Source organism: Mixophyes fleayi, chromosome 2, assembly GCF_038048845.1.
Source record: "Mixophyes fleayi isolate aMixFle1 chromosome 2, aMixFle1.hap1, whole genome shotgun sequence".
NCBI lineage: Eukaryota > Metazoa > Chordata > Amphibia > Anura > Limnodynastidae > Mixophyes > Mixophyes fleayi.
In genome coordinates, this window is record NC_134403.1 from 61,828,102 (window position 1) to 61,841,710 (window position 13,609).

At 48.2% G+C, this 13,609-nt stretch overlaps 1 protein-coding gene across 7 annotated transcripts in view; it reads right to left on the minus strand.

Moving 5' to 3' along the window:
• LOC142141024 (uncharacterized) overlaps positions 1-13,609 on the minus strand; it is a 119,738-nt gene that overhangs the window by 34,085 nt on the left and 72,044 nt on the right. For all 7 annotated transcript variants that reach the window (XM_075199090.1, XM_075199086.1, XM_075199088.1 and 4 more), the window contains one exon: positions 5,120-5,196. In XM_075199090.1, the coding sequence (XP_075055191.1) occupies positions 5,120-5,196 (77 nt within the window). The remainder of the gene's footprint in view (positions 1-5,119; positions 5,197-13,609) is intronic.

A 13,609-nucleotide genomic window follows, 5' to 3' on the forward strand; every position in this document is an offset into this window, starting at 1 on the left:
CTTGCCTACAAAACATTTGGTGTTTAAGTATTACAAGTACAACTTTTATTATATAGATTAGTTGTTTCTTGTTATATAATCTGTTTTTTCTGCATACATATCACTCTCTATTCTCTCTGTTACACAGCTAGATTAACCCATTAATCTGTGTGATTGGTGTGCCTTCCTTTATAAAAATGACAGATAAGGGAAAGGGCCCTATTGCAAAATATTTCACTTGTTCAAAATGTCAAGCTAAATTACCGTGTGGGCAGGGGGACCCTAAATTGGCACTCTGTTCTGCCTCTGATGCAGGGGCTTCCACTGTGCAGACTCATCAGTCCACAGCCCCTCTGACGGAGGAGCCGGCCTGGGTGGCCTCCCTGACACAGTCGGTTTCCTCCTTAGCTCAGATGGTATTACAATCTAACCAATTGCTATCTAATATGGCTACTTCGGTGGCTTCTAATAATAGCACTCAGCTGGGCCTCCCTGTTACCACAGGGTCTATTGGAGCATCCTTACCAGGATCTTCCTCTTCCTTTTCTGACCAAACCCCTATCCCCACAGAAGGGGCATGGTCTACAGCTTTCCTTAAAGGTTTAAATAAGCTTAACTTGTTGCTTGAGTCCCCAAACATCCCGTCCGCTAAAAGGAAGAGACCTAGATCGGATAACCCTATCACGGTCCTTTCAGATTCTGAGGAATCTTCTGAGGATGAGGAGACAGTTTATTCCGATTCTGACCAAGTTCAGTCTTCGGAACAGGAGGATAGTTCTAGAAACCAATTTGTTAATGATTTGGTTTTTGCAGTTAGACAAGCGTTAGACCTCCCAGAGCCGGAGGATCCTACACCTAGAGACAGAATTCTGTTCAAGAAAGCCAAAAGAAAGGCTTGCCGTTTTCCCCCTTCTAGGGAACTCGTAGATATTGCTGAAGGAGCATGGAAACAACCTGAGGGTTCTCAGTTCCCAGAAGATTCTCCTCCTTGTACCCCTTACAGGAGGAGGAGGTAATTCGTTGGGAAAGTATCCCAAAAGTAGATGTTCCTATAGCACGTTTAGCCAAACACACCTTACTTCCAGCTCCTGGTTCAGCGTCCCTTCCGGATGCCAATGACCGGAAGATTGAATCTCAACTGAAATCTATTTTTGCGGCTGCAGGTTCGTCCTTTAGACCCACATTCGCTTCAGCTTGGGTGGCTAGAGCCATGGAAGTATGGGCAGACCAGCTGGCAGAGACCTTACAGGGTTCTGAATTACTCCCCCTGGCCTTACATTTAAAAAAAGGCATCGGGGTACATTTATGAGGCGGCTCAAAATTCAGCGGCTGTCTCCTCCTCTATACAGGCTGCATCCATTTCAGCTAGAAGAACTCTATGGCTGAAATCCTGGGAAGGAGATGCGGAATCAAAAAAGTCTGTTGAAATCATTCCTTTTTCAGCAGCAGGTTTGTTTGGTCTGGAATTAGATACCTTGATATCCCAGGCTACTGGGGGCAAGAGTACTTCCTTGCCGGTTTTCCCAGGTAGAAGCAGAAAACCCAGGTTAAGCTCCTTCCGTCAGCCCTTTCGAGGATCCTCCTTGTCCAGGGGACAGGTTTTTAGGGGTAAACAGCCCAATGCCCGAGGCTCCTCCTCTAGAGGAAGATCCTCTTTTTCGGCCAGGCGCCAGGCCTCCAGGACTCAGGAGAAGCCTGCGTCCTGACGACCACTTGTTTCCCCGGGGGGAAACCCCAGTGGGAGGTCGTCTGTCTCTTTTTCTTCAACAGTGGACAGAGTCCTCCCAGGACTCCTGGATTCGGGGCATTATATCAAGGGGATACAGGATAGACCTGCTGGGTCCCAGACCCCATCGGTTCTTCGTTACCCCCCTACCCAGAGATCCATCCAGAAGACAGGCAATACAGGATTGTGTCGCCTCTCTTCTCTCTCAGAAGGTTGTCTGCAGGGTTCCAGAATTCCAAAAGGGACAGGGTTTTTATTCAAACCTGTTCCTTGTGAAGAAGCCGGACGGCTCCTTCCGACCCATTTTAAACCTAAAGACCCTCAATGTGCACCTAAGAGTCGACAGATTTCGGATGGAATCTCTGAGGTCGGTCATAAACGGTTTGGAGAGAGATCAATTTATGGCTTCCATAGACATAAAAGATGCATACCTCCACATTCCCATTTGGGAGGGCCATCAGTCCCTCCTCAGATTTACTGTAGGACCCTCCCATTATCAGTTTCGGGCCCTCCATTTCGGCCTCTCCACGGCGCCGAGGGTTTTCACAAAAGTCATGTCGGTTATGGCAGCTCGTCTTCACCTTCTGGGCATCCAGGTCGTGCCATATCTGGACGACCTGCTCTTCAAATCCTCCTCAGAGAGTTGTTTGCGTTATCACTTGTCCCTTGCCTTGGCGGTTCTCAAGGGTCACGGATGGCTCATCAACTTAAAGAAATCTCAGATGGTTCCGTGTCAACGCATGATTTTCCTGGGCCTCATCATGGACACCAGCCAGCAAAAGGTGTTCCTTCCTGTCGAAAAGGCTGCTTCAATTCAAAGCATAACATCTCAGGTCTTGTCCTCCCCCAGCCCATCAATCCACTTGTGCATGCGGCTGCTGGGAAAGATGGTGGCCTCTTTCGAGACCATTCCCTTTGGTCGAGCCCACTCTCGCTGTTTTCAGTGGGACCGGTTGACGAAGTGGTCAGGATTCCATCTACGCATGGACCTCCAGAAGATCTCTCTATCCCCGAGGTCCAGAGAATCTCTCCAGTGGTGGCTGATTCAGGATCACTTGACAGTGGGCAGATCCTTCTCTCCGGGGACGTGGATCATAGCCACGACAGACGCCAGCCTGAAAGGTTGGGGGGGCGGTAATCCTACACCTCCGCCTTCAGGGCCTTTGGTCGGTTCAGGAATCATCCCTATCCATAAATGTGTTGGAACTGAAGGCTATTCTCTTGGCCCTCAAAGGAGGACAATCCCTCCTCCAGGGCCACCCTGTCAGAATTCAGTCCGACAATGCCACGGCTGTGGCATATGTCAACAGACAGGGAGGAACCAAGAGTGCAGCGGCAATGAAAATTGCAGCCCAGATTTTGTCTTGGGCAGAACTTCATGTTCCGGCAATATCTGCTGTATTCATCCCAGGAATACACAATTGGGAAGCCGACTATCTCAGTCGCAAACAGATGATGCCGGGGGAGTGGTCTCTCCATCCGGAAGTCTTTCAGTCCCTAGTTCAGAGGTGGGGTCTTCCGGACATAGATCTCATGGCCTCCAGACACAACAGGAAGGTTTTCACGTTTTGCGCAAGGTCAAGAGACCCCTTAGCCGTGGCAGTGGACGTCATGACCATGCCATGGGAGTTCAGGATGGGATACCTATTTCCTCCCATCTCCATGCTTCCTCGCGTTCTCAGACGGGTCAGGCAGGGGAGTCTGCCAGTGATTCTGGTAGCCCCCTCATGGCCGCGCCGAGTCTGGTACGCGGACATAATCTCCATGGCAGAAGGACCCGGGGTTCGTCTACCATCTCGAGACGACCTTCTCCTTCAGGGTCCATTCCGACACCAGAATTTACCTCAGCTCAGTTTAACGGCATGGCTGTTGAAGCCAGCCTCTGGAGGGCTAGAGGTTTCTCCCCCAACGTAGTGAATATCCTGATGCGAGCTAGGAAGCCAGTTTCAGCTCGCATCTATCACAGGATTTGGAGAGCTTACATTAGATGGTGCGAAGGTAGGACTTGCCACTCATCCTCCTTTCGCCTCACTCGCTTGTTAGCTTTCCTTCAGGATGGCCTGGAGGCAGGTCTCAGGTTAGGTTCCCTAAAAGTCCAGATATCGGCACTTTCGGTATTTTTCCATATGAAATTAGCCGATTTACCAGATATCAGGACTTTTCTCCAGGGAGTACTGCATATTCAGCCTCCCTATGTTCCGCCGACAGCACCATGGGATCTCAACCTGGTACTGGAAATGCTTAAAGGGCCTCCCTTTGAGCCCTTGCGTGTGACAGAATTAAAGTGGTTGACCTGGAAGGTCCTCTTTCTTTTAGCTATCGCTTCTGCTCGAAGAGTTTCGGAATTAGGAGCCTTGTCTTGTCGAGAACCATATTTGGTTTTCCACGAGGACAGAGCGGTCTTAAGAACCCTTCCTTCCTTCGTTCCGAAGGTAGTTTCGGCGTTTCACCTTAACCAGGAAATTGTAGTTCTGGCTTTTTCATCGACATTCCAGTCTGATCACCAGTCTATGGAAAAGTTAGATGTGGTTAGGGCTCTGCGCACCTATGTCAAGAGAACTTCTCAAATTAGACGTACGGATTCTTTGTTTGTTCTTTATGACGCTAATAAGAGAGGCTGGCCAGCCTCAAAACAGTCCATCGCTAGATGGATTACGGCAACCATTAGACATGCTTACATAAAGGCTAACCGTCCTGTGCCGGAGAGGCTTACGGCCCATTCCACCAGATCGGTAGGGGCGTCGTGGGCAGCGAGAAATGGGACTTCTGTGGACCAGCTTTGCAGAGCAGCCACCTGGTCCTCTGTCCACACGTTTACAAAGTTTTACCAATTTAATATATTTGCATCTGCGGATGCAAATTTCGCTCGTAATGCTTTGCGAGCGGGAATTTCAGAGTAGTCCCACCCTTAGGGGGCTGCTTTAGAACGTCCCCATGGTAAGCAGTGTCCCCTAGACTGGATGAAAGAGAAAAGAGGATTTATGTACTTACGTTAAATCCGTTTCTCTGATTCCGTCTGGGGGACACTGCGAACCCTCCCTTCTTCTGTGTGCTCTTGTTTGACTGGCCTTACTCCTAGGGCTTTTTAATAAACTGAAGAGTCCACGGGGATTGTAGAGGGGAGGGGTCTGTCGGCAGTACTAAAACTTAACTAGTTAGGTGCCAACTCCCCAAGCTCCCTCCTCAACCCATGGTAAGCAGTGTCCCCCAGACGGAATCAGAGAAACGGATTTAACGTAAGTACATAAATCCTCTTTTACTGTACTGAACAATTCCCAACTTAACTATCACATCACAAAAAATGGGTCTGGACATTTGGTGGCATTGTTTTGCCACACTTCCAGAATTACTACCTTGTCCACAACTTCCATGTGCATTTTCTCTGGCCAGATTACAGTAATACATTTTTCCTACCTGCCCTGATTTCCCCTGCGAGTTGTCAGAGGAGTCGGATGCATCACCAATGTCAGTGTCATCATCAGACTGGTTGCCTAGAAGGATTAAAAACAGATTTTCCTTGCTTCAAAACCATTTTCTAATGAAGCACAAATTTTGAAATGTACATTCTGAACGTTGCCGAGATTAGTTTTCTAATGTCTTATTCTATCCAAGCAAATATATTTTGAAGATTTTCGTTTTTGAGAACTATTGGGTAACTATTGTGATTTTATATTGGAATAGATATTTGTTTTGAATTTTACAGGCAACAAAAAAGAAAACACTGACAAATTCCTAAAAAAAAAACCAAAAAAAACAAAAAGAGGATTTATGTACTTACGCTAAATCCGTTTCTCTGATTCCGTCTGGGGGACACTGCTTACCATGGGGTTGTGAAGGGGAGCACGGGAGTTGGCACCTAGTTAGCTAAGTTTAGCACTGCTGACAGACCCCTCCCCTCTACAATCCCCCTGCCTCTTCCTGTTCAGTTAATTAAAAAGCCCAAGGAGAAAAGGCCAATCAAACAAGAGCACACAGAAGAAAAGCAGAAGGGAGGGATCGCAGTGTCCCCCAGACGGAATCAGAGAAACGGATTTAACGTAAGTACATAAATCCTCTTTTCTCTTTCATCCAGTCTGGGGGATACTGCTTACCATGGGAACGTTCTAAAGCAGCCCCCTAAGGGTGGGACTACTCTGAAAGCCCCGCTCGTAGAGCACTACGAGCGAAATTTGCATCCGCAGATGCAAATACATTAAACTGGTAAAATTTGGTAAAGGTGTGGACAGAGGACCAGGTGGCTGCCCTGCAAAGCTGGTCTGCAGAACCCCCATTTCTCGCTGCCCATGACGCCCCTACCGATCTGGTGGAATGGGCCGTAAGTCTCTCAGGCACAGGACAGTTAACCCTTAAGTAAGCGTGCTTAATGGTTGCCGTAATCCATCTCGCAATGGACTGTTTTGAGGCTGGCCAGCCTCTTTTGTTAGAATCATAAAGAACAAACAGAGAATCGGTACGTCTAATCTGAGAAGTTCTTTTGACATAAATGCGGAGAGCCCTAACCACATCTAACTTTTCCATAGACTGTTGATCCGAATGGGAAGTAGATGAAAAGAACTACAATTTTCTGGTTCAGATGGAAAGCCGAAACTACTTTTGGAACGAAGGAAAGAAGGGTTCTTAACACCGCTCTGTCCTCGTGGAAAACCAGATATGGTTCCCGGCAAGACAGAGCTCCTAATTCTGAAACCCTTCGTGCAGATGCAATAGCTAAAAGAAAGACGACCTTCCAGGTAAGACACCTAAAATCTGCCGTAGGTAATGCCTCAAAAGGAGGCCCTTTAAGAATATCCAGTACCAGGTTAAGCTCCCATGGTGCTGTAGGCGGAACGTAAGGAGGCTGAATATGTAAGACTCCCTGAAGAAAGGTCCTGACGTCTGGCAAGTCCGCTAACTTCAGGTGAAAGAAAACTGAATGCGCTGAAACCTGAACTCTTAATGAACCTAAACGGTGCCCTGCTTCCAGCCCATCCTGAAGAAAGGCCAATAAGCGAGGGAGACGAAAAGATGTGTGACAGGACTTATTTTCGCACCATCTAATATATGCTCGCCAAATACGATGATAGATGCGAGCCGAAACCGGTTTTCGAGCTCGCAGCATAGTGTCTAATACACTGGGGGAAAAACCCCTAGCTCTCCAGAGGCTGGCTTCAACAGCCATGCCGTTAAACTGAGCCGAGGTAAATTCTGGTGACGAAAGGGGCCTTGTAGAAGGTCGTCTCTTGACGGAAGACGATATCCTTGTCCTACCGCCATGGAGATTATGTCCACGTACCACAGTCGACTCGGCCATGAGGGAGCTATTAGAATCACCGGCCGATCGCCTTGTCTCACTCGTCTGAGTACTCGAGGAAGCATGGTTATCGGGGGAAACAAATATCCCAACCTGAATTCCCATGACATAGACATCACGTCCACCGCTACCGCTAAGGGGTCTCTTGCGCAATACCTGTGAACTTTTTTGTTGTGTCTGGAGGCCATGAGATCTATATCCGGAAGACCCCACCTCTGAACTAGAGACTGAAATACTTCCGGGTGGAGGGACCACTCCCCAGGCATCATCACATTGCAACTGAGTTAATCAACCTCCCAATTTTTTATTCCTGGAATGAACACCGCCGAGATTGCTGGAACATACTGTTCTGCTCAAAGGAATATCTGAGCTGCAATTCGCATTGCAGCTGCACTCCTGGTTCCTTCCTGCCTGTTGACATATGCCACAGCCGTGGCATTGTCGGACTGAACTCTGACTGGGTGGCCCTGAAGGAGGGTCTGGGCCCCCTGAAGAGCAAAAAGAATTGCCTTCAACTCCAACGTGTTGATTGATAAGGCTGATTCCTGAACAGACCAAAGTCCCTGGAGCCGGAGGTGCAGGATTACCGCCCCCCAACCTCTCAGGCTGGCGTCTGCTGTGGCTATGATCCATGACCATGGAGCGAAAGACCTGCCCACCGACATGTGATCCTGATTCAGCCACCACTGGAGTGATTCTCTCGCCCCCGGAGACAGCGAGATCCTCTGGAGATCCAAACGTAGCTGGGATCCTGACCATTTTGTTAACAGATCCCACTGGAAGCATTGAGAATGAGCCCGACCGAAGGTGATCGTTTCGAAGGAGGCCACCATCTTCCCAAACAGCCGCATGCACAAATGAATTGAGGGATTGGGAGAGGACAAGACCTGAGATGTTATAGTTCGGATTGAACTGATCTTCTCCGTAGGCAGGAACACCTTCTGCTGACTGGTATCCATGATGAGTCCTAGGAAGACCATGCGTTGGCACGGAACCGCCTGGGATTTCTTTAAGTTTATCAGCCACCCATGGCTCTCGAAAACTGCCAAGGTGAGGGATAAGTGCTGACGTAAGCAAATCTCTGAGGAGGATTTGATGAGCAGATCGTCCAAATAAGGCACGACCTGAACTCCCTTTAAGTGAAGACACGCTGCCATCACTGCCATGATCTTCGTGAAGACCCTCGGAGCTGTGGAGAGGCCGAAGGGAAGGGCCCAAAACTGATAGTGGGAGGACCCCACTGTGAATCTTAGGAGAGACTGATGGTCGCTCCAAATGGGAACGTGGAGGTATGCGTTCTTTATGTCTATGGAGGCCATAAACTGATCCTTCTCTAAGCCGTTTATTACCGACCTCAGGGATTCCATCCGAAATCTGTCCAACTGTAAGTGCACATTGAGGTTCTTTAGGTTTAAAATGGGTCGAAAGGACCCGTCTGGCTTCTTGACCAGAAACAGATTTGAACAAAACCCGTCCCTTCTGGTTGTCTGGGTCCCTGCAAATGACTCTGCGAAAGAAGAGAGGCGACACAGGCCTGTATTGCCTGTCTTCTTGTTGGATCTCGGGGTAGCCGGGTTATAAAGAAACTATGTGGTACCGGACCCAGCAGGTCTATCATGTACCCCCTTGATATAACTCCCCGAATCCAAGGGTCTTGGGATGACGCTGCCCATTGTTACTGAAACAAAGACAGACGTCCCCCCACTGGCGCCACCTCCGGCAGAGTAGAGTGGTCGTCAGGACGCCGGCTTCTCCTGGGTCTTGGAGGCCTGACGCCTAGCTGCAAACGAGGACCTAACCCTGACAGAGGAGCCTCGAACATTTGGTTGTCTACCTCTAGGCAAGGAGATCCCCCTAAAGGGCTGACGAAAGGAGCTGACCCGAGGGGTCCGGCCCCTACTTGAGAATACCGGCAAAGAAGTATTTTTGCCCCCTGTTGCCTGGGAAATCATAGTATCCAATTCCGGGCCGAACAAACCTGCTGTTGAAAAAATAAGAATTTTACTCACCGTAAAATCCATTTCTCTGACTCCATTGGGGGACACTGCATTACATTGGGGTATAGTAGGTGGACTGGGAGTTTAGGCACTTATAAACTTGTTTGTTCTTTCCACTCCTCCCCTACAATGCCCCTCCTCTCCAGCTCAGACCTCAGTTTTGTATAACCAAGCCAGGAAGAAAGGAGAAGCAATACAGAAAATAGCACCAAGAGCAGCACTACTTTCAGAGCAAGGGAGGATGCGCAGTGTCCCCCAATGGAGTCAGAGAAATGGATTTTACGGTGAGTAAATATCTTATTTTCTCTTTCCTACCATTGGGGGACACTGCATTACATTGGGGACATACCCAAGCTGCCTCTAACGGCGGGATTGCTCTGGAACAATTGTACGCAACAACCTGCGGGCAAAGCTTGCATCAGCGGATGTCAAGCCATGCAACAAAGAAAGTCTGTAGAAGATGGAGGCGTTGCCCTCTTGTACAACTGCTTTTCCGAAGCACCCTGACCTGTCGTCCGAGCAACCCCAACCATCTTGGTGAGGTAGTTGTAAAGTTATCAGAACCGGATAACGGAGTGTGAATATCCAGCAGAATGGTGGAAGGGATGTAGTAGGGTTGAGACAGTTTTGGAAACTGACCGGGGCCGCTATCGAGCATCCGAAAGGACGAAGAGAACCTAGTCTCCCGGCTAGAGACTCTGCAGTTAATCTGGCACAGAGGAGCCCAAACCATATTTAGCTGATGAAAAGCGTAACACGCAACGGAAGGAGAATAACGGAATGCCTGACCCCGAGCTCCTGAGTCAAATATAATGCAGATTCTATTGTCTGGACCAATATAGGTTGGAGCGACACACTTGTCGTCTGTGCTGGAAAAGTAGAATGTAGTCGTGCATTGCACACTACCGGCACTGGGCCCCTGCGAACAGGGGCCATATCCAAGAGACCCCCCTTACCCTGGGAAAAGCATATTTTTCCCGAGTCAGCAAGTAAAAAGTGGCCCAACTAGGTGCTTCGATCACCCGGGCTAGATTTCAAGGCTTAACTTTTACTGGCAGAGAACCTTTGAAGAAAGGATTGAAGATACCAAGATCTTGTAAACCGGTGCTGAAATATATGTAGAGCCCTGGGAGCAATCCCTTGTGGAAAGGTAGGCGGATATCAGAGCTAGGTTGCGGAAGAAAGCGACCTAGAGAGTCAGCCCTGAGAAGTGTGAAAACTCCAGGACTCACGCCCACGCTCTACTGTTTCCCGCCCTAGGAAAACTACCATTACAGGTCTATCCACGGTACTAAGCAGCTCCCTGCGAAGAACCTGTGGCCCTAAGGTTAGAGAGTCTTCCCACGCAACATGTCATCCTATACAAAGAGTGACAGAAGGAGGCCCTCGACCGTTCAATTCTGGACAGAGGTAGGCAGAAGGGAGGTGTCGCCACCCGCCGCCAATGTCTGAGAACCATACCCTGGGAGGTAAATGAAGGGCCCCAGTATAGCTGGAAGCCGCACTGTGTTAGACAGTCCTTAGCTCCCATGGATACCTCGAAAGTGGGAGCAACAGGTACACCAGACTGAAGCTTTAAGAAGCATCCTGGCATCAGAGAATTCTGCTTAAGGGTATCTAGATTAAGAGCAGTAAGGGGGGGACCTGATGAATTAGTTTGAACGCCCTGGGGGCAAAGTTTGAAGTGCCCCCAATACACCCCCAGGTGGGCAACAGGCATCTTCGTAGAGAGATCATTTCTCTTGGTTAACTGCCTGCCTACTGAGGCACTCGGCCTTCCCCCCCCCTCTCATGTGGGGATAATGGACCCAAGTGTGGTAACCTGACACGTTGCTTAGGCTATAACCTGGTCAACTGTTCCACTGCTCTCGAGCCACGAGTTCTACCGTGATACTCCAGACATGCAACAGCCGTGGCATATCTAGACCTATTGTTTAGGGGTTTCTTGATTAGGACCTGATGGGCCTGTCGTCACCTCCTGTGAACCCTGAGCACCTGATTGAAATAACAGTCTTTTTTTTGGTAGGACCCAAAAGACCGTGGAACTCTAAGGATTTTTATAAATCGCCTCTAGTTAACAGACTGGAGCCAGTCTGAACAGGGTTCAGGAGCTGGAGAATGATTGACCTCACTCCTGACTGTGTGGCTAACCATTGTGAGAGACTTTGACACGTAGGCTCAGACAGAGTGATGATCTGCGAGTCCAATAACCGGTGTACCAGGTACTTTCTGGGTAATCTCCCTCTAGGAATGTTGTGAGAGGAGTATGCATTCCTTTGTACCTTGGTCCACTGTATACTAGAAGCTTAATGCCACTGAGAAGAGAGAATCTGTTTCCACGCCAGGGGTATCATATTCCTGCGCTGAAGTGAGGGGCCTTTTTCTGTGGTAGGGAGACCTTGTGGGACCCCGTCTAGAAGCTGAGGTGTAATACACGTATCTGCTGTGGCAATTGGGTGGGGAAGTCTGTAGTCTCTGCACCACAACGTGTGTTTCCCAGAACCAGATGGAGATCTGTGCGAGAGAGAGAGAGGACGGAGCCTTTAGAGCGTGTTTTTCCCGACAGGGTACTATAGTGACTCACTGGGAGCATCGTAGCCCTGCCTTGACTGCCCTAACATCGAAACCTCACGAGGTGCAATGCGCGGAATGAAAAAGGCATGCTCTTGAGCTGGAACTGAAATTACTGTCCCGCCCAAGCAAAGACACCGGTGCCTCCTTCTGAACTGGTACATGTAAGAATATCTACATGATGTATACTGAGGCAAGGAACTATTATGTTCACTGCCTGCCATGACTGTCAGCTCTTGACGTGCCTAGAGGAGCCGACGGGAGGAGATGGACTCTTACTCTCAGAAGCCCCCCCTTTTAGGCTACCCTGTAACTCTGCCAAAGTTAGTCGCACCGTTCTGTGAACGTCCTTCAGTATACCCTTTGGCTAAGCACTCTGCCCATGGTTGAATTGTCTATTTCACAACCCAGCTATGACCCTGCAGGGTGTAAAACATGCTGGCAGCTGTCAGTAAAGTAGAGTGGAGGCTATGGTACACTTTCAGAACGATAAAAATCTACCATGGGCGTCTGCCCTGCATAGGGATAGTGGAATAAGTGAATACACGAGTCACAAGGGTTGTTAATTCCATGGGTTTCTTTCTATTTATTTTCCCGGTAAGGAAAATTTTTAGAAGAAATTGTGCCCTGTGTAGAAATTGTTTAATTGGCTCTTAGCCCAATGGTCAGACACCGTGCCCAGCCTTTGGGGCGGTGCGGATAGGGCAGCAAAGTCAAGTTCCGCAAGGGTTAAAGTGTGTCTGATGCTTAAGCTGAGAATATACATCCTGAGAATGGATGTTGTATTTTCAGAGTTAATGTTTCTCCTCTGTAAATTCAGCTTTAACTAGCCAACGTCTGTTGAGGAATGGAGCATATCCTGACTCTGACTGAAGAACCCTGGAAATCAAAATAATGCTTACCCCTGTTAGCTTGTGAGCAATAGTGTCCCTGTCTGGGTGGAATCAGATCAGGACCCCAACATAGCTCTTCTGTCTGGGAAGAAGTGCTTGCGACCGATATGATCTGTGTGAACTGAGTGTGCGTAGAAGCGTGAGACAAGGGGTGGTTCACGTACCTTTTCAGACCCTAACATCACCCTAGGGCGTTCGGCCATTGATGCTGTTAGTGATTTTAGCCTGGGCTGGCTTCTCCAGAGTTGGCGTCCCCGAAGTGGGAGTACCTCGTTCACCGGCCTTAGTATGGCAAGCTTCCCAGAGAGCATTCGGGCTAAGCTGTTCAAAATATAATAATATATTTGGCACAGATATCATGCAGTTTAGCCGTACCAGCGAGTCAGTCTGAAACATGGTAGGTAAAGAGTCACAGAATAAACCTGAATCTCGTCATTCTGGTAAATATATATATATAATGCAGTACAGACGAACCTTACTGCTGAAGGTGCCCCTTTTAGCCATAATACTCAGGTAAGGCAGGAGTTACAGAATAACTCTGTCATTTATCCTCTGGGCACATATATTATACAGTCTTTCGCAGGCTTTAGCGTTATATGCTGCACAGAGGGCATCTGGCTAAGCTGTTGAAAAGGCAATATGAAGATATATTTGGCCCAGACCTAATGCCGCTTAGACGTACCAGCGAGTGCGTATGAGGCATAAGACAGTGGTAGACAGAGTGACCCAAAATAAAGGTGAACTTCGTCATTGATGTAGATAATGTATGTCAGTACAGACGGTACTTCTGGAGGTGCCATTCCAGACATAATACAATGGTATGAAACATGCTACCGAAAACATCTGTATGTTATTATACACACTTTGTAATATGAACATACCAGCTGGTTTACTATCATGGATAATAGTAGGGCATAAATAGCTGTTTCTTATATATGATATATATGTATATACCTATATTATATGCATATAAACAGCCCATATAAAGATCATCTTGGCATCTTAAGGTACTCTTGAATTATAGGCACCTGTATATTATAGTACAGACATACCAAAGTATGTCTACTGTTCTTGGAGGCTCTTTATGCAGACATATGATGCAATATAAAGGCACAAAGTCACAATACCCAGCACTTTATATCTATTAGATGTT